Genomic DNA, 21,994 nt, shown 5'->3' with positions numbered 1-21,994 from the left:
CCTAGAAAATACTCCTTAAATTTTGTACTATTGCTTTCAACTCTGTTGTAAGCACCAGTGGCATAAACATTGTGACCTCATTAAAAAAAACCTTTCTGCAGCAGCAGGGAGGGGATGGGGGAGGGAAGATCCACAATCAGATCTCCTCCTCCATACTTGTAGCTCTGTCTACCGGTGCAGAGGAGGTGATCTGCAGCTTCCTATGGTGCCCCTGATACTATCTACGAACCATAGGATTGCTCTCCCAGAGGCTTTCCTTAAATGTTATAGTTATCTAAATTGTTCCTATTGCTTCCTTCCCTCTTTCCCCCATCTTATTAAATACATTCTTGTCAGCAAATACTTTTTACTTTCATTTATGTTTTTATTCAGTTTTCAAAGTTCCATAATGGTGTTTTTGGTGGGTAGATGAAATGTAAAACAACAACAGCAACTATACACAACTGTCTACTTATACTTACAGTGGTTTAGGCAGAACTATTAACTTTTTCCAGAGAGCATAACCCTGTGCAAGCCTCACTAAACACAGTGGGGCTTATTTCTTTGTAGATTAACAGTAGTACTTTTATGAGCAATTGCTTTATTGTTTTAAAAGTAACCAGTTTACTCCAAATCCAAAACATCCTTATTTATACTGTTTGTTAATCAAGAAACATGAATACAGCAGCAATGCATGAGTTACAGCATTTTGCCACATGCTCTTTCAGGTGAAGGAATGCCCTTCTATAGGCAAAAGCATACTGGGCTATCATCCAGACACCCCTTATGAACACATGTACACTCTCCGTTACATGAGAATTACTGTACATGCATATAAACCCGCAATCTGTTATACAGTTGTTGAATATAAAATGTGAATAACTATGTGTATAAGCATTAAATGTAACATGTGAACACTCCTGTTCGAACAGCCTCTACTGGATTGTTGTGAAAATGAATGGGGGGAGGATGAGCATCATGTAAGCTGTTCCCTTGAGGAAAGGTGGGATGAAAATGTAATTTTTAGTAGGAATTCAGTGCTTCATAAGGCAATACAGGACCAGGTCAATGTGGGGCATCGTTGCTGGTCCCAGGCACTCCATCCTCCCCATCTAGATTTGGGCCTGAGACCAATGAAAAGTGTGGATACATGGAGGATAAGTTGTAAGCAAGCAGAATTTGTGACGTGGCACAACACCATTACTGATCATGGGGCACATCTGTTAAGGCATCAGCCTTGGCTTCCAATTTCCTGGCTTTGTGGAGCTTGAGTTAGCACTGAGTCAATATGCAGCCTTAACTGGTCTTAAACCAGCAATTTTGTTTTGTTTAAATCATTGAGTATGGAGTGGATTCTGGAATGTTATCCAATAGTTTCAGTGTGTTCAGAAATGGCATGTTATTGTGATTTTGCCAGTGTGATTTGACCACCACAGTTACCCTGAATAAGTGAACGCCATAGATGAATTCTGTGAGATGCTGCTTGCCATAGGGTATACAGATAGCATCTGAGAACTTCCATAATCTGTATGTATTAGATCTTGGCTCCACTCTGATGAGTAGCAATAATTCACACTAATATGAAAGACATTAGGTTTTTTCTGCCAGTGGCTTTGTCACACCCTTGTGAAGGAGGATAATGCTGTTTCCTTCCCTGAGAAGAGAAATGTAAGAATGGTTTTGTTAATGCTTCTGCAGCTTGCTTTATTTGCCTTGGGTTAAAGTTACTGTCAAAAGAACCAAGTTGCATTGATTACATTGTTACTTACCATCTCCTGACTACTGATTCACTAGAGCGGATAAGGAAAGATGCAGCAAGTTAGCAACCAGCAGATGTCTTCATTCTCTTGTGAGGTGACAGTAATTGCTAGGTATAGCACATGCTTTCAGTTAAGCTGTTTCTTTCCTTCAAAACATGGTGCCTGCTCAGCATGAAGAACAGAGATGTTGAAAGTACACGTAGAAGGTGCATTTCAATACTTTGTGGGCTGATAATGAGTGTGTGTTGCTCTTTCCCATTTCATTAATTTCAGAGCACAAGTACTGTTAGCAGATCTAAAACATGCTAGTTGGGTTAGTACTAAAACTAAACTTACTCCTTCTTCCCAGTGCCAGCTCTCGAGATCTCACAAAGGCAACACTTAACAGGTGGCACATATCCCTCAGCAGGTCTGTGTTGCATTATGCTGGTGTCAGGGTTGGATCGGAGCCCAGAGAGCCCCAAAGCAGTTCTGATTCTGAGGAAGAGATAGAAACTGTGGGAGAGGAACCCGCGCGCTGTTCAGAGAAGCAGCCGGGGGGAGAGCCCCTCCCGGTACACATTCCTGAGAGTGATAGGTGATAGTGATACTCTCTCCCTGGCAGGGAGAGGGAGGCGCAACAGGAGTTTCTGGATGCTAGGCGCCGGCGCTGCGTCAAGTGGGAGATGGTAGGCGCTGAGAGGAGGCGCTCAGACTGCTTGGCGCGACAGCGGCACCCCGATGACCCACGGGAAAAGGGTGGAGTCTCTCCTCCTAGCCCATAAGTACAGAGGTTTCCCGCCTTCCCCTCCAAACGGAGATCAACTGATTCCTAAGGTTAGAAGCCCCAAGTAGGCAGCTCTCTTAAGTCTCACCCGTTGGATGAGTAGGATTCCTTGCAAGAGGAATAAAGGTGGGATATAAATGCAATAATAAATAAATAAATAAATAAATAATAAAATAAATAAATAAGAGGATCTCATGAGAAATGAGAAATCTGAATGAGAAAAAATGACCAATCTGATCTCATTTTTTGATCAAGTAACCTCCCTTGTAGACCGTGGGAATGCTGTAGACATCATATACCTCGACTTCAGCAAAGCTTTCGACAAAGTGCCCCATGATCTCCTGATGAGCAAACTAGCTCAAAGTGGGCTAGATGAAACAACGATCCGGTGGATTCACAGTTGGCTACAGAATCTGACTCAAAGAGTGCTTATCAATGGGACCTCCTCAAACTGGGGAGAGGTAATGAGTGGGGTACCACAGGGCTCAGTCCTGGGCCCAGTGCTCTTCAACATTGTTATTAATGACTTGGAGGAGGAGGTGCAGAGAATGCTGATCAGATTTGCAGATGACACAAAATTGGGCAGGATAGCTAATACTTTGGAAGACAGAAACAAAATTCAAAGTGATCTGGATAGACTGGAGCGCTGGGCAGAAAACAACAGAATGACATTTAATAGGGATAAATGCCAAGCTCTGCACCTAGGAAAAAGAAATGAAATGCACAGTTACAAGATGGGCGATATGTGGCTCAACAACACTACAAGCAAGAAAGATCTTGGAACTGTTGTCGATCACAAGCTGAATATGAGCCAACAATGTGATGTGGCTGCAAAGAAGGCAAATGCTATTTTGAGCTGCATTAATAGAAGCATAGCTTCCAAATCCCAGGAAGTAGGATTTCCCCTCTACTCAGCACTGGTTAGGCCTCATCTGGAGTATGTGTCCAGTTCTGGGCACCACACTTTAAGAAGGATGCAGACAAACTGGAGAGGGTTCAGAGGAGGGCAACAAAGATGAACAGGGGACTGGAAACAAATCCCTATGAAGAGAGACTGAAAGAACTGGGCATGTTTAGCCTTGAGAAGAGAAGACTGAGGGGAGATATGATAGCACTCTTCAAGTACTTGAAAGGTTGTCACAGAGAAGAAGGCCAGGATCTCTTCTTGATCATCCCAGAGTGCAGGACACGGAATAATGGGCTCAAGTGACAGGAAGCCAGATTCCGGCTGAACATCAGGAAAAATGTCCTGACTGTTAGAGCAATACGACAATGGAACCAATTCCCTAGGGAGGTGGTGGGCTCTCCCACACTGGAGGCGTTCAAGACGAGGCTGGACAGCCATCTGTCAGGGATGCTCTGACTTGGATTCCTGCATTGAGCAGGGGGTTGGACTCGATGGCCTTGTAGGCCCCTTCCAACCCTACTATTCTATGATTCTATGATCAAGCAATTAGCATATGTAAGCGTCATTAGGTGGAATGGGAATAAAGCCTTGGAAAAGAGCCCTCTTGTGTGCGTGTTGATTCTGGCTACCTGAGGATTTCAGAAGGCGGCAGGGGCGATCTCCTGACAGTTGGCTGATGTCTTTAATATAATTAAGATCTTAGCTCAGCCTTCTCTAGCCTGGTACTCTACAGATATTCCAACCCTAGCCAGCATGGCCAATGCTCATGAATCCTGGGAGTTGTAATCCAAAACATCTGGAGGGCACCAGGTTGGGGGAAGGCTGTCTTAGCCCTATGCAGGCATTCAGCCTTCTCACATGAGGGTGAGGGCATGCATGCAAGACCTGCCCCAATGTCTCCATCCTCGCTTGCTCAGTCCCCAACCTTCTCATGTTGGTGGAGAAGATCTGAAGGAGGCATCTACTCATATTCATTTGAACATGAATAGAAGCCTCCACATGGTCAGCATGAACATGAATAGAAGCCCTCTTAAGATCTCTCAGCTTAAATGGGAAGTTCAGGAACTGGACGGATGGGGATTTTGAGGGTGGAGCTTATGTGTATACCCTCACCTCATCACCCTTTTAGCCTCATGTGAGCAGGCTGAGAACAACTGCATAAGGCTCTTGTCTTTATGCATCCCTGTATCAAAATAGCTAAGCTGGGTAAATATTTGTGAGGAGAAGCATCTTGCTCAAGGCAGAGAGCAGAAATGGTAATTAAAATCTGAACAGAATGAGCTCCTAGTCCTGTCTCCTGGAAAATGTCAGTGCTAGCCTGTGGGAAGCAGTCCTAAGTGAGCCAGAAGCTAAGAACCAGAAGCCGTGGGACAAGCCAGTAATCATGGCCAAAGGGCAAGTCAAGAATCAGGGCCAAATCAGATTCAGAAGACAAGCCAGGAGGCAGGACCAAAGAACAACCAAGGATACAAGAACATGGAAATGCTCAGAAAGACCATGTTGCTCAAGTAAGGCTCAGCTGGACAAGGAAGCCCTTGATACTCCTTCCTGCTGAGAAGAATCCAATGGCCAGCCTGGGTTGTGTCAGGAGTGCCCTAGCTGCCTCTTGCAGTCCCCACCAATAGCCAACTCAGGACACAGACGACGAGGAATTCTTTCCGAGACTTTATTCCTTTATTACTTTATGACTCTTTCAGAATACTAGTTGCTAGCGCCAAAGCAAGGAACAGCACTGGGGAAAGATAGCAGAGTAGCCTAAGCTCTAGGTAAGGCAGCTGGTCCCCGTTTGAAGGAGAATCACGGGAAGACCCTGAACTTATGGGCTAGGGAGAGTTCCTCCCTCTTTCCCTTGGGTCCTCGGGATGTGACCGCTGCTTGCGCACCAAACAAGCGGAGCGCCTCCTTTCCGCACCCTCCATCTGTTGCTGCTCCCTGCATCTGCGCTGAGTGTCCAGCAAGCCCCCCTCCAGCGCTCTCTCACTGCCAGGGTCACTATCTATCCCAGGAATGCTGGCAGGAGGAATCTCTGCCAGCTGCTGTGCTTGTGAGAGATGAGCGAGCCCCTCTCCCATGGATTGTTGTTCCTCCTCAGAATCAGAACTGCTCTGGGGCTCTATCGGCTCAGTTTCCACCCTGACAGGTTGGTGGAGTCAGTCCACTGCTAGAAGGTTCTTCGCTGAGAAGACTGCCACCTGCTGTTCAGCAGTTCACCAGATGAGGGAGCTGCACTCAGTTCCAGCAACTCCTGACAGAAAAATAGAATGAGTACATGCAATAATTCACTAGTAGGATAAATCCTGTGCATGATTATTTATGTTGATGTATGACACCTGATTTGCCATACATTCAATTCACTTCCTATGAATAGTATCAGAATACTAGAATGGAATTCAGTCAGCCCGCATGAGAGAGAGGTTGCAGCCTCCCCTCCCCCCCAATTCCCAATAAAGCTTCTGTGCCTTTAATAGCAATTTGAGGGGCAGAACTTTGAGAGGTGCAGCTTCTCCTGGTTTGGAGATGTGATAATGGGGAAAGCTGCATTTGTTGAATGTATGCTTGTCACACAGCTTTTACAGGAGCTTTCCTGTAAAGAAAGTGGCACAGAAGTGACCCCGATAGTGGAAAATGTAAGCTGACCAAAGACTCGAAGTTATATGGAGTCTTCAGTATCCACAAAGAAATGCATATATGTGCACTATATATATAGTGAACATGGGTATGTTGTATAACCAAATTATTAATTGATCTAGAGTAGAGATCTTACATGTGGTATTAAAACCACTTTTATGAGTGTGTGGGGCTAACACCTGTGTGTTTAAATGCATGGTAGTCAGGTGCATTTCTTTGTTACCCATGTAGAAAATGAATATTTCTTGCATAGAAACCTTTAGGCTTGTTGTGAAGAAGCTACAGGCTGTTATATTTTTACATACAGACGTGGGAGTTGTGTGTGTTTTGAGTAGTCTCTGCTTAAAGAGCATTTGTAGTCAATTGTTCTTTGTGTTCTCTGTTAAGGGAATTAACAGTGGGAAATAATGCAGCTGGTGGGAAGAGGTCCTATATTCAAAGCAGCCCAGTGAAGAGAAGCTGAGTGAGATCATGGGGTGGTGGTGTTTTTTGCCAACACCAAATTATCTTAATTCAGTTTTACGCTTCTGTTAATTATGCAAGATAGTGTGTGGGAGTTGGGGTGGGAAATAACCCTCTTAATTAAGGGTTTAATCACAATCTCTGGTTTATTTCAAAACTTATATATTACTACGTTTGCTTGACCTGTTCTTACTGCTTGATCATTTTATAATAGCAATTTCTGTATAACCGTTAATTACCGTGTATTACACTGAGGAATATTATCCTCATTTTGCATTTGCAAAACTTGAAACCGGGACATCTCCAGGGCAAAGATGCAATGAAAATCTGAATGTTGCTGTGCACTCAAAACTATGACACCTGAGCTGCTTTTCTCCCTGCAGGGAAAAGATAATGGGTGCCTATATTTTTTTACGTGCAAGGGGCTGATGAGGTGAGGGTGGGGGGGTCAGTGGGAAGCAGCTGGGTAGGGAAAAAATACTGAGTGGAAAACAGTCAGCTTGGAAAGGTTAAACAACTTTTTCCCATCCACCCTGTGCGCCTCTCATCCTTTGGTGGCTGCTTTTCAGTACTTTAAAAGAATGCATAAACTCTCTCATATGGAGAGTTACATGGGGGTGGGTGGGGGGGGTCACATGAAACTCCATATAATGTATAGTTTGGCTGTGAGAATTCATTTTGCAAAGAAGTGCTTTTTCTAGAAGAAATGCATCAAGTTTTAAAACCGCAGCGTGTGGATGATTGATATGAATTTCAGTAAGAGTAGGCTGAGATTATACATTTTCCTACATTGCGCTATTGTTGAACCATCATTTTCTCTCTGGTGGAGTAATGGCCTTCCCATTGGATTAGAAGTGATGAATAAAGCCACAGGAGAAATTTATATTTGTGTATGCTCTGTATGTAGCTACCAGCACCAAACACTTTTGAAAGTGAAATAAGGAAAGAGAATTTATCTCTGTTTGTGCCTTGTTTCACTATCATTACAGGCATGTTTTCTTTGGACCATTTTACACCTTTTCTTCTACCTGTGGCTAGTCATGAGACTTGTCAATCCAGTCACCTGCCCAGGGACCTCACACATCAAAGGCATCTTTGCCATGGCTACTTCCAGGAGATGGTTGACACTGACTGGGATTTGTCAATATCATTACCTCTCATCTGCAGATGGCAGAGAGGCTGTGAAATTGATTCCAACCAAGCTCTTAGTCTTTTCTCATCTCTCCCCATCAAAGTTTATGCCTGGGGATTATACCCTGTTTCCATTGCATCCCCAGGTTCTATGAATAACTTTGCAAGGTAGGCACTTCAAGCATACTTAGAGGCAACACTAATGGAATGAAGGAATGAGATCAATGACATTACCAGCTAATTTGAACAGGCATCAGCCTCATCCTCCTAAGGTCATAGATATCTAAGTAGCAGGAGCTTCCCCCATTATCAAGCTAGATGATGTAGCTACATGATATGTACTGATTTTTATTGTGGTTGTATTGTTATATTGTGGTTTTAATGTTCTATATATTTTAAATTGTTTTATTGTGTGTTGTTTGGTTTTAATTTTTGTGAACCGCCCAGAGAGCTTCGGCTATTGGGCGGTATAGAAATGAAATAAATAAATAAATAATACTGACTGGGGATATAAAACTTCTGAAGCCTTAAAAAAAAACACCTGGCCTTAATATGTAGATCCCACACAAATCTTTTCCTAGAAAGTTTGATCACACAGCCTCACGGTGGCTCACCAACATAATTTCCTCTTCCACACTCAGCCTTCCTCTCCCCATATGTCATCAGAAAGGGAAGTCACCCTCCACAGCAATAATTGGCTGACCCTGTCTTTCAGAGCCTCTCTTTGCATGTTCACGATATGCTGTTGCTGTCCATTTCTATTCTTAATCGCCGTCCTAATTTACACTTTGGTAATGCACCTGGTACATGTTATAGCTTCCATTTCCACTCTTTAGCTCTCTCTCAACATGCAGTCTTCCTACCCTGCACCATCTGCTGAACTCAGTTTTCTCTTAGTTTTGTTTATTATATAGCTGCAGTTTGCATTCGACTTCCATTAATGCTTGCTACCTAGTTTTGCTCCTGGGAACTCCCACCAGATAATTGACATCTTTTCCCTTAAAGTGCGTAGGCTGTCTTATTTATTTATTTCTACCCGTATTTGGCCCTTGGGCAACTGAAGCTGCATACAGGCACAACAGCAACAGAAGCAGGTGTAGATTTTTCTGATGTGGAATGAGCTCCACTTCCCCGTCTTTGTTCTTCAAAGGACACACATACAAGGCATGTTCAGCTCAACACCCCTGACATGTTGAGAAGGGGAGTGGGGTTGAGGTCACTGATGTGCATAGAGCTCCTTCATGTGGGGGGGGGGTCCTGAGCCAATCAGGATACCCCCTCCATTGCGGTGCTCTATGTGGATATATTGGTATGTATGTAGGGCAACTTCTCACTCATGCAGAACACACTTGGTTCATGAACCGTGGAGGGCGGGTATAGCTTACATGACCCCGTCCTCCACTGGGGACCTCTTTGTGCAATCTTTTAACATGAGTAGTTTGAATCCCGTTACATTTGGTGCTGTATGCAAATTATAACAAATACACTTCTTTTTTAATAACTGAAATTTGCAGAAAAAGTTATATAACTAGGAATTATTCTCTGAACGTTCACTGTTTGAGAGAAGTGAAGCTACTTCAGGTTTTTTAGGGGACTGATTATTTGAGAAGGAAATAGAGGTGCCCAGAAGTGAGTTGTGGAGAATGAGCCAATTACATATGTGTGGCTTCAAGATGCATCTCTGGGGACTAAGTCAAAAGAGCATAATGATGTCAGATTTCCTGCACCTGTTTGAAGGCTAAATGCTTTCCTCTTCCTATTAACAGTTACAGCAATTGTAATTAAGGCGTTTTTGATTTATATCCTGTGGAGATGTAAATGCACCTGCTAGATGAACTTCTATTAGGACATGCTGAGTTCTTATGCTGTACTAATTAAAAAATCGACAAACCTGGCACAGAGCAAATATTAGTCTCATGTGCATTAACATGGTTCAACACTTTAGTATGTGGAGTTCTGTCTTCCATATTTCTGAGGCTGACAAATGAAGACTTGTTTTCGGTGGCTGTAGTGACGAAAAAATAAAAATAAAAAATGGTGGTTCAGGCAAGCGTGACATACATCTTCAGTGGATGACAGGATATGAAATTCTATTCATATCTTTTCCTGTAAGATCTGCGTAAAGAAAATGCCGTACCTCATGTCTTTTCCTTTGACATTCCAGATATGGAGTAATGGTCTTAAATACAGTGTTGTTAGGCTACCCAGACATAGAGATATTTGCATTACAGTTGGTGGCTTTACACAGGGTGGGAGAACCTGGGCTCTCCAGATGTTGTTGGACTCTAACTCTCATCAGTCCCAGCCAGGATGACCAGTGATCAGGAATGATGGAAGCTGTAGCCTAATAACATCTGAACATCTTCCCCACCCCTGTTTTATACCAATATGATTAAGTATCATGTATCTTATGGGGCAAGGGTCCCATCTGCTGCCTTGCTGACCAGTGGAAACTTGTGGTGGCCAGAATGCTGATGAGAATGGCACATGAGTAGTTTCCAGTCTATCCTGCCCCAACCCACTATGCTCCCTCTCCCTCCATTTTTGCTACATAATGGTTTTGCACACTACTGTGATACTTTGAACATCTGAGCTCAAATAAAAAAGTTAGTTGGTGAATTAAGAGGAATTGCCTTGTGCTGTATTTCTTGCTCTGTGGTATCAGTGTGGTCGTTAAGACTGAATGCTTGCGGGTTGTGTTATGATGCTGGTGACTACAAATTGTGGCGCACTGAAAGAGTGCTCCTTGTGTCTAATTATTTGTGCTTATTTACTTGTGTGGTAATTGATAATATTGGAACATTAGAGTAAATATAGCAACTGACTGTACTCTCAGAAGGCCAGGTCTGCCATGCGGTTTAATTATAGACTAACAAATCCCTGAGGTTCAACAAGACTCTTTGTTTTTCTCTTTATGGTGTAAAGCTTTTATTCTAGTTGCATATAAGTCTCATTGAAATCAGTGGAGCAAGTATAGTTGATATTAAACTCCTGCTTAAAATAACCCAATTTAAGACTATCTAACTTGCTCTACACTCAGGGTTTTGTTTTACAATGCTTAAAACACTGAAGGGAGAGCATGCAGAGAAGAAACTTTGTTCTTCCTGAGGTGATTCTAGATTTTCAGGGCAATTTTTTAAAGAAAGAAGGTATATTATTGATATATTTAGATTTTTAACCAGTACTGTCCAGCTACAGTATCACTTATTGGAGTTCAGTGGAACTGTGGTATTCTACAAAACAACAATAAGCAAGCATTCATCGTGTTCTGTGGAGCTAGCATGCTTTAATATAGCAGGTGTCTCCTAGAAAATAATGAGGAACAGCAAGCAACTGCAAATGGATCATATAGTACTCAATATCCTTTGCCTTCCTAAACCCACATGTTCAAAACCAGGCTCGAAAAGGTGTATCATCATACAGAAAATATATACTATAAAATATTCCAGAATTTTTTTTGTATGGCTCAGAATACATGGCCCCAATCCAGCTCTTGTGTGCAGGTAGTTGCTACAACAACTAAGGGCCTTGGATTGCTTCACACATTAAAAGCCATGTCCAACTGGTCCAGTGAGGGCTAGGTGAACACTCTGCAGTGGAGGTGCATTTAGATTTGTATTGAGATGTAAAAGGAACTGATGTGAAATCACATTATCCCTTTCTGTGAACTGTAAATGTTGCAGGTTTTAAGTTCATGAAAGGGAACAGGCAACCTCACATGAGCTTGGAGCTCTCAGCGTGTCACCAGGCCACTTAAGGGAGCCATAATTGATTTGATTGTTGGAAGCAGGTCTGACTTGGCAGCTTCCAAGTGAAGTAGTAGTGAATTTTGCAGACCATGGAGAGTTTTTTACTATATGTTTTGTACCAGTAGAGGAAAATGGTAGGTTTAGAAGCCACTTAAGACATTAGAGGGATTAAACAGGATATCCGCTACCTACCAAGCCAGCTGCTGGGTTAGTAACTGCTGTTTTCTTTCTCTTTCTCAGAGGGTTTGGCTGTTGGTGTTGGATTTGGTGCTGTTGGGAAGTCAGCATCTGCAACCTTTGAAAGTGCCAGGTAAGCTGCTCACTATGTCATATTAAAACCTATACTTTATTACTTTGTTTCCCTGCACAAAAGGTCTCTTCCTTGTGGTTTTTGAAAAGCTAGACTAATGCTTACTCAGATTCTTTGGGGAAATAAATGCAGCAGGCAATGGTGTTTCCAGCTATACTCCCAAGGGACATAGTATTCTTTTTCCCTCCCTTCCTGTTCTGCGCTTTGCAGGAAACAGTACCCCAATTTTGGCCAATATCAAGTGGAAAGTAAATATGTATTCTCTTTTGCTATTCCAAGAGAGGCAGAGTCTGTGGAGTTAGCAACCGAGGATCCCACTTCCCTGCCAAATTAATTCAATAACCAGATAAACATTGCAGTCTTTATCTGGAGTCCAGTTCTGAAACACCACAGAGGGATTCCTGAGACTCACCGTCTACTGCCCCTTCACTTCTCACTAGATGCTGCTGCCAAGAATTATACTGAAAACATCAAAGGCAGAGGAGATGAGCGGATGATAAAGCCATTGGAGTAGCAGGGTGGTGGTAGCACTCCTGTTTATTCTCCATGCTCTTTCTCCCTACAAGCTCCAAAAAGTTATGGGGAACATCTCCAAGTGAGCTTCTGGCTACCCTAGGAAGCAGAATTCTCCATCTGTGGGTCTCCATCTGTCTGTGTCTGCTGAGCATTACATGTACTTTGCTAATTAATACCCTGTCTTTGACATCACTTTCTTCCTCTCTCAACACTGGACAAACAAAATCAAGCTTGAAATGATCAATAAAAGGATAATGGTGAAGCACAGTCATATATGCTTGATTGTGTTGGGATAATACAGCCATGCCTGTGTCTAATCTTGAAAAGGACTAGTTGTGTACACTTGTTCCCTCACTAAAACTCAGAAATCTGCAATGCTTGCCTCTTAAGATCAATTTTCATACATTCAGGGCTATTGCTATACCTCTTGAACACACTGATGGATAAAGGAAGCCTGCATGAAGTACTATGTAAACAGATGTGCAAGTGTACTTTTTTGGTCTGAAAGGACTATGCCAATGAAAAATAGTCCAGGGAACAAAAACTTTCACAGCACAAAACAGTTATAGATTTTAAGGCTGTTGCCTGGTTCAGCTTGTAAATGAAATATCTTACATTGTATCAGCATTTCATCAAATTAGTCTCGTTTAAAATCTTGTAAGTGAGGTGTGCTTTTTTTCCTGAAAAATGGAAAACACCACTTTTTTGTTTGTTTTAAAGCATCCCTTGCAGTTAAGGGCAAGGAGATGGGTTGAGAAGAGGCAGTAAACATTTTAATCAGGACTGAGATTTTCACACCAGAATTCTTTGTTGTATTAAAAAGGCAAAAGGGAAAAAAGGGCTGTAGGATGCATATAAAGAGTCTTGCCTACACAGTTTTTAGTTGTACATTTTCTTAGTGCAGGAGTGATATGTGTTCCCATTGCTGATATATTATGTGCAAAATGAAAAACTATGGGGAAAAGGTGTTGGAATTCGGTGTGGAGGTTCTTAGACCTGTGTGTCACTGGCACATGATGTGGTGCTGAATGTTGGGATGGGGCAGGGAGAGACTTGGTTCAGATATGAGAAGAGGGGCCTAATAAAGTACAGTATTGCTGATGCTAGTCCCTGAGCTTGTCAGGAAACTGGATTGTTCGTATTGTTTTTACCTTGTTCTATATTGTATAGATATTTTAAACTATTATTTAATATCTTGCCTTTATGCAAAAAAAAAAATTGGACTTCAGGCAGCTAATAAAATCCAGATTAAAAACAAAATCTTAGTTAAAAGTAGCATAAAAATACCTTAAAAACACAGTTAAAGCATGCAACAATAAAAGAAATAAACAGCACAAACCAATTAAAAACCCCTTCAGCAACAAAGCATAGAATCATAGAATCATAGAATAGTAAGGTTGGAAGGGGCCTATATGACCATCGAGTCCAACCCCCTGCTTAACGTAGGAATCCAAGTCAAAGCATCCCTGACAAGTGGCTGTCCAGCCTCATCTTGAATGCCTCCAGTGTGGGAGAGCCCACTATCTCCCTAGGTAATTGGTTCCATTGTTGTATTGCTCTAACAGTCAGGAGGAGTTGGGCTGCCTGTCACTTGAGCCCATTATTCCGTGTCCTGCACTCTGGGATGATCAAGAAGAGATCCTGGCCTTTTTCTCTGTGACAGCCTTTCAAGTACTTGAAGAGCACTATCATATCTCTCATCAGTCTTCTTTTCTCTCTCTCTCTCTCTCTCTCTCTCTCTTTTTAGAATACTTTTTATTTATTTTTGTCATTATAAATGAAATAAACGATACCAACAACCTGATCAATAACCTAACAGTACAATATTCTTAGGAGGACACAACAATACCAAAAAGAAGAAGGGGGAAAAAAGAAAGGGAAAAGAAAAAAAAGAAAGATTTTTTCCCCCTTCTTTTTTAAAGGGTTAAATTTAAACTCCAATACATATGGGCTTCAGATACTATTCTAATTTAGAAACTATACCTATAACATTAGCAATATTACAATTTGATAATCAACCTTACATTTCAATATCGTATCGTCCGTCTTATAGCAAGTAAGCAGGCCTACAATTCATTCCCAGCAACCATATATTGCCCTTAAATTAGAATATAATAGTAATAATAAAGTTTAACAGTTAATCAAACAAAAATCTTACTTAGTAGTCTTATAGTAATAATAATAGTAATAATAATAACAATAGCAAAAAAGAGAGATGAAATTATAATGTTATATAATAATAAAGCTTGAAAGCAACCTTACAACAGTCAGTAATATATTTTATGCTAGATATATAAATGAGTCTGCACAATACACCCTCAAACAATATATTTAAATACAGCATATCATAATGAGAATTTAAAGAAAAATAAAAAAGAAGAATGAAAGAGAGCAAATGAATGTATGTATAATCAGTTATCTCTGACCTAGCCTGAATCATGCAGACTAAACACCATCAGTCTTCTTTTCTCAAGGCTAAACATGCCCAGTTCTTTCAGTCTCTCCTCATAGGGCTTTGTTTCCATTCATCTGATCATCTTCATTGCCCTCCTCTGAACCCTCTCCAGCTTGTCTGCATCCTTCGTAAAGTGCAGTGCCCAGAAATGGACACTACTTCAGATGAGGCCTAACCAGTGCTGAGTAGAGGGGAACTAGTACTTCATGGGATTTGGCAGCTATACTTCTGTTAATGCAGCCCAAAATAGCATTTGCCTTTTTTGCAGCCACATCACATTGTTGGCTTATGTTCAGCTTGTGATCTACAACAATTCCAAGATCCTTCTCGCTTGTAGTGTTGTTGAGCCACGTATCCCCCATCTTGTACCTGTGTATTTGGTTTCTTTTTCCTAGGTGTAGAACTTGGCAGGTAAACTCAGGTTCATAAGGAAATGCTGTTTCTCCTTCTCTTCCTCCCAAGTTTATTCCCTTTTCATATGTCCTGTTTTATTTCTTATTGTGCTTATGGGTCAGAGGACTCCTCTCCTCTCAAGTGTCCACTTTTGTATCTCTGAGTTATTAAGCATGGGAGCTATTATGTATTTCCGTGGTTGCCACTTTTGGGATGCGGGAAAACATTGCATTTACTGTTGTTACCACTAATAGAACAAGGGAAAATAATGCATTTACAGTATGGTGTTTTGGATGCTCTCATTCCTACATGTTTCATATACCACCTTTGAGTTAAAAAGCTGCTGTGGTTAGGTCCACAGCTCTGTGCAACTTAAAACACACACACAACGCTTTCAGAGATTCTCTAATCTTGCTATTGCAATTCTTCATGAAACCAAGAGAAAATTAAGAGCCACCAAGCTAACAAAAACAAACAAAAGTACCCAAGCACATATAGGCTAAGCTGATGGTTGCAGTCTCTGTCTCTCATCATTGTGGCAATTTAAAGGTAAAAGGAAGGGAGTAGACTTCCAAGTAAGCTATAACATCTTACAGAAAAACACCCACATTTTCTGGGAGTGGGTTAAACAGAGTCTAGCCCCATTGTCGTCCAGCCTTATCAGCTGACACGAGTAAAAAGAGGGCATGTGGACCATCACAACAGTCAGTATTGCTTTGAGTAAAAAAGGAAAAGGTAGCATTGCATCTCTTGGACTGTAGATATATACAAGCAAACTGGGTTGGGGCTTCTGGGAGGACATCCTGCTTTCCCTATCAATAATGCACACATCTATCCTAACGGAGGTTTGTATTACACTTTGAGAACTCTGGCTCTGTGCTATCACTATTTTATCTTCACAGCTTTTCTGTCTCTCGCTCCCACAGTCTTTTGGAAACAGGGAGAAATGTCCTTCAGATGGATCGACAGGTTGGTTTCTCCCCAGGAGAACGTAAAACAGCAAGCAGAGATCTTTCCAGATTAAATGTTTAGTTTAGACAAGGTAGACTTCAAAGGAGCTATTACATCAAAAGTAGTTCTGCACTTTCGCTGCTGCTTTCTTGTGCAGTTTGCTGCCATGAAGGTTGAGAGATTGTTCTGGTGATATTTAGAGTGAAAATTTAACATGGCTTCACTACCTGTACTTAATTGGCATCTATATCCTGAGGCACATGCATTTCCTTTGCTGTCTGTATCAGCTGATTAGGCTCATTTGTAAATGAATGAGAGAGAGAAATGTGGGGACAGAATTTCTTGCTGGTTACTGATTGAGTAACTTATTTCAAATATTTATATCCTGCGCTCCTGTCACATGAAATAGCTTATTAAAAACCATAGCAACAAAACACTAAAATGCTAAAGCAATTGCAGGTAGTAAATTCCTAAGACAATTTAGTATGAACTGCAGATAGACCAAGTGATTGTACTCCTCAGTTTGCTGAGCTCACAAGTGTCTGTAAGCATAAATGGACCTTATACGTCTTTTGGGAGCCTAGCAAAGAGGGACACAGCCATACTTCCTCTCTGAGTTCATTCCAAAGCCTTGGGCCACTAATAAAAATGCCCTGCTTAATTACACATCTCCACACATGCAAATATATTGTGTGAGAGTTTTAACTTCTTTGCAGACCCATGAACTGTAGGGTGCTTCCAGACAGGGTTCCTTGGACTACCAATCAGAAGGCGCTGTGCAGCAATTCCACATTTTTTCCTAATAGTTTTTCTGCAGTAAGAAAAAAAAAAACATGGAAGAAGTGAGACAACACTGTTTGGGCCCCCATAAAATTCCATGAATGAAGCAGGGTGATGGCAAATAAAAGCCTCATCTGGAAGTGTCCTTAGACTCAAGGAATAGCTGTGAAAATGCAAAGCTTTGTGGAGGATTAGGTTACCAAATTTTTGTTGTTGTTTCTAAGGCTCCTCTGCCCTTAAATGTTGAATGATGGGCAAAAAAATAAGCAGATGAAGGAAGCTTTCCCCACACCACAATCCCATGCTGCACACTCTTGTCTGCACAGCACTATTCCAGGAAGACATGGTTTATGATTGACATAAGGGCCAGTTAATCAGCCCTGTGCAAATCCAGCTTCTGATACAAACTAGAATTGGGTTTCCCTGAGTTCAGTTTAGTGCAAAGATCTTACTTGTGCCCAGTTTGTGGCTGTGCACTTCCACAGTGTCCTCCTCACTACAAAAATTAGGTACACCCATGTGCACCTTGGTCACTGTAGCATGCAATAGAACTCTGGAGGCTAGCTTTTATATATGTTGCTCCTTATAACATCACACTAATTCAAGTCTATGCCCCAACCACTGAGGCCGAAGAAGTTGAAGTGGATTGGTTCTATGAAGACCTACAACACCTTTTAGAACTAACACCAAAAAAAGATGTCCTTTTCATCATAGGGGATTGGAATGCTAAAGTAGGAAGTCAAGAAATCACCGAGATAACAGGCAAGCATGGCCTTGGTGTACAAAATGAAGCAGGACAAAGGCTAATAGAGTTTTGCCAAGAGAACACGCTGATCATAGCAAACACTGTTTTCCAACAGCACAAGAGGCGACTGTACACATGGACATCACCAGATAGTCAATAGCGAAACCAGATTGATTATGTACTTTGCAGCCAAAGATGGAGAAGCTCTATACAGTCAGTAAAAACAAGTCCTGGAGCTGACTGTGGCTCAGATCATGAGCTGCTTCTTGCAAAATTTCGGCTTAAATTGAAGAACATAGGGAAAACCACTAAACCATTCGGGTATGACCTAAATCATATCCCTTATGAATATACAGTGGAGGTGAGGAATAGATTTAAGGGATTAGACCTGATAGAGTGCCTGAGGAACTATGGACGAAGGTCCGTAACATTGTTCAGGAGGCAGCAACTCAATCCATCCCAAAGAAAAAGAAATGCAAGAAAGCCAAGTGGCTGTCCAATGAGGCTTTACAAGTAGCTGAGCAAAGAAGGGAAGTGAAAAGCAAGGGAGAAAGGGGAAGATATAGCCGACTGAATGCAGAGTTCCAGAGAATAGCAAGGAGAGACAAGAAGGCCTTCTTAAATGAACAATGCAAAGAAATCGAGGAAAACAACAGAATGGGAAAGACTAGAGATCTCTTCAAGAAAATCGGAGATCTCAAGGGAACGTTTTGTGCAAAGTCGGGCATGATAAAGGACAAAAAAAGGCAGGGACCTAACAGAAGCAGATGAGATTAAGAAGAGGTGGAAAGAATACACAGAAGAACTATACAGGAAAGGTCTTAATGTCCCTGATAGCCATGATAGCACAGTCAATGAACTTGAGCCGGACATCCTAGAGAGTGAAGTCAAGTGGGCCTTAGGAAGCATTATGAACAACAAAGCCAGCGGAGATGACAGTATTCCAGCTGAGCTATTTAAAATCCTAAAAGATGATGCTGTTGAAGTGCTGCACTCAATATGCCAGCAAATTTGGAACACTCAACAGTGGCCACAAGACTGGAAAAGGTCAGTTTACATTCCAATTCCAAAGAAGGGCAATGCCAAAGAGTGTTCAAACTACCGTACAATTGCGCTCATTTCACATGCCAGCAAGGTGATGCTCAAAATCCTACAAGCTAGGCTTCAGCAGTATGCGAACCGAGAACCGATTGTATAATGTTGTATACAACATTATACAACATTATCATAACATTATGATAAAAACATAGCCTAAATTTTTTAACACAAAAAAATTAAAACCATTTAAACAACTAAAAACAATTTTAATAAACATTTTTAATAATAGATCTGTTCAAGACAGCAGCTACCATAAGTGCCCCCTCATATGCCAGTAAATACATTTTATTAATAATGTTAAATTGGGGTCATTTATATTTGAGGCTTACCAGTATTCAGTCTGTCACAAGCAGGAGCAACTGCTGCATAATTATTCAGGTGTGGAAGAACTGGCCACAATGGTTGCAAGGACAAGTATGATATATTGGGAAGCGTATTGCTCTAGGACAGTTCCAGTGTAAAGAAGTTCACAGTTTCTCCTTTTTATGCCACTTCTGAGGCATTCCATCTCTTCTATGATAGGATGTCAAATCCTGACTGACTACTACTGAGAGGATTTATGGGGGCCCAGACCAAATGCGAGTCAGCCCACCAGTTTTGGAACTGTACAATATTGCTGATAAAACCTCTCCTCAACCTTCTCCCCCCCTCCCCCCCTCCCCCTCTCTCAATGGCACTGCAAAGTATATGCTAATAACCAGCCCTTAATTTTACCAGTTTCTGTTGTTCTTCACTACAAAATATCACGTACGTGTGTGTGTGTGGGTGTGTGTGTGTGTGTATATATATATATATATATATATATATATATATATAAAATGACAACCTCCCTCTGTCATTCAATAGTGCATTTCTACAGCAGGCTCCCATTTTAACCAGCATAGGACTTTTTGGAATCTTCTTTTCTCAGTTCCATTCCATGAAGCACCTTGTAGAAAAAAGGGGGAATTATTTGGAGGTGACTCCTTGAGAAAAAAATTGAGGCCTTGGAGAAGCCAGTACTCCTGGATTTCCCATCATCACCTCCAAGCCACTGCCATATGTTACTCAGGATAAAATTCCAAGTGGGCAAAATTAAAACATTTGGCAGACTTGGGACTTCCATCAAGTGTGGGCCCTGAAGGAGAAAATAAGCATGATCTCCTGTTTGTCAATGGCCTTTCAAATAAAAGGCTAATATGGAGGTATTCCAGGGATGACATAACAAAGGAGGATTCCCTTTTCTGCAACTGTTTAGAAATGAGAGAGGTAGCAATGCTCCTTTCTTTAAAATGGGAGATTAAAGGGGAGGGGGAATTACCATCCTCTCCCAGTTAGCTGTCATCTGAAACCAACATGAACTGTCAGCCACCTTTTGTTGTTTTGGGGCTGCTCTTGCCATCTAGCACAATGAGACCTTGACTGAGACTGATTCGAACAAATCTAGTAAAACAGTACCACAACCTTGAAGGTAATGTATTTGTTATCATCCAAGAAAGACCAAGGCGTTTGTTTGTTAGGATACTAGCAAATTGTAGAAGAATTAGCAGTGGGCATGTTGACAACTAAAGCCAAGAGGTTTACTGAAGAGAAAAAGCAAAGGACAAAGAACTTACATCATTTTAGACAGCACACAGAGCAATAGGCAAACATATTTGCAACTGTGTCAATATTGCCTTCCGTGTTTTGGCCTTCCCTTTGCCCAGCCACTCAAGGGTGGAACTGTGCTTTCTGGTGGTACTTCTGGGATCCCTCACTCATCTGCTGGCTGCATTGCAGGCTGCATGGGGGAACTCCACTGTGTCTTATTCCCTTCCCCAGGATGGTATTCAGAGAGGGGAGGCTTGTACTGCATGTAGTCTGCCTGGTCCAATGGACATCCAACATGGTGGCTTAATTTTTCAAAGCACAAGTAGCAGTACACTATTTTGTCCTGGCACAGTTTGGAAATCAGTGGAATAGATTGTGTCAAATGTGCATTACTGTGCTTAATTATTCTGATCCCAAAATTAGAATTCTTGAAAGATGGGTATTTTGTATGTGTGCTTAGTGGCAGGATGTCAGAGAAGCAGGGGCACAACAAAGGAAACACTAGGCACATCACAGCAAGAGACAGAAAGTTGTGCTAATCAGAGAAGCCCCAGTCCCTCTGGCTAACGGAAGCTGTAGTCAATGCATTTCTGGTTCTTGAGCCTTTAGCAAACATTATCCGCATGTATTTCAGTCTTTTTTCTTTGATTTTGAGAATTAGAAACTTGCATATATAGGATATCACAACCCAGTCTGGGTGCTCCACTGTGTGTGGGACAATAACAAGGTAATCGACCTGCCCTTAAATCGTTCAATAAGTGGTTGGCAGAAGCAGAACTAATCTTAGTTTGAGCAGACAATGAGCAGACAAGTGTCCTATCTACTTGGAGTCAAATATCGTTCTGTGTTTAACATATGAGAAAAAGATGTAGCAATTTAAAATGTGTATGTGTATGCTTTAAAGATTCATAGATATATCACAGTTCTCAGTAACACATTTTGTGCAATGTAGAGCTACTTTGATCTTGCCCATTTCTAAGGCTACTTGATATGTTTAGTGGGTAATGCATGGAACTTTATTGGATAATCCACAATGATAGACTGGAGGTAGCCATCTAGTTTAAAGGTATGGGCAGGTGAGGTACCAACCCTAGATTCATCCAAATATTCTATCACTTGATCTGTGTGTGTGTGTGTGTGTGTGTGTGTGTGAGTGTGTGTGTGTGTGTGTGTTTTACAGGATTTCTTCACAGATATCACAACTGAAGGCCTGCCATCTTAACAGCCTGGTCAGTGAAGGAATGAAAAACTATTCTAGACTTTGAAAAGGAGGTAATTTAGGTTTTGTTACTTGGAACTTGACCTGAATAGATTAGGAGAAATGCTTTCAAGTTGACAACAACACTGTTTGAGCAGGGTTTTAGTGTGAAGGTCCTGGTATTTTAATGTCCTCTAGTACCTGAGCAGTTCATGAATCTAGTCTAGGGTTGCTCCAGTTGATTATATGTATTCAGCACAAGGTGTATTATATGTAGGAATATAACTTGTTCATTAATAGCACTGAGTAGATGGAGTAAAATAATATTAGTCCTCTTTTCTCTCCTTCAGCTGCATCTGCATTTGAATAACAGAGAAGGACTTTCTTTTCCTCAAGCAGTTCTGAGCGGGGGGGGGGGGGGGAGTGCAATACTTTATCTTAATTAAACATTCATTGGTTCTGAAATGAGCTGAAACAGGGAGAATGGGAGAACTCTATCTTCTCATAAAAACAGGTTAAGAAGAGTGTCATTAATAAATACATACTCTAGAAATTTAACTTTAGTTTTAATACGTCATTGGGTCTTGTTTCTGCAAG

The 21,994-nt window shown here is 41.5% G+C and overlaps 1 protein-coding gene across 3 annotated transcripts in view; it reads left to right on the top strand.

The window, feature by feature from the left end:
• Window positions 1-21,994, top strand: part of SLC39A11 (solute carrier family 39 member 11) — a 598,886-nt gene that overhangs the window by 318,585 nt on the left and 258,307 nt on the right. For all 3 annotated transcript variants that reach the window (XM_084837550.1, XM_084837552.1, XM_084837553.1), the window contains exon 7: window positions 11,623-11,692. In XM_084837550.1, coding sequence (XP_084693676.1) covers window positions 11,623-11,692 — 70 coding nt within the window. The remainder of the gene's footprint in view (window positions 1-11,622; window positions 11,693-21,994) is intronic.

This window comes from Heloderma suspectum, chromosome 2 (assembly GCF_057233095.1).
Source record: "Heloderma suspectum isolate Gila_16-S chromosome 2, 16-S_ref, whole genome shotgun sequence".
NCBI lineage: Eukaryota > Metazoa > Chordata > Lepidosauria > Squamata > Helodermatidae > Heloderma > Heloderma suspectum.
Note: the sequence above shows the minus strand (reverse complement) of the source record. Positions and strands in the feature narration are given on the sequence as shown.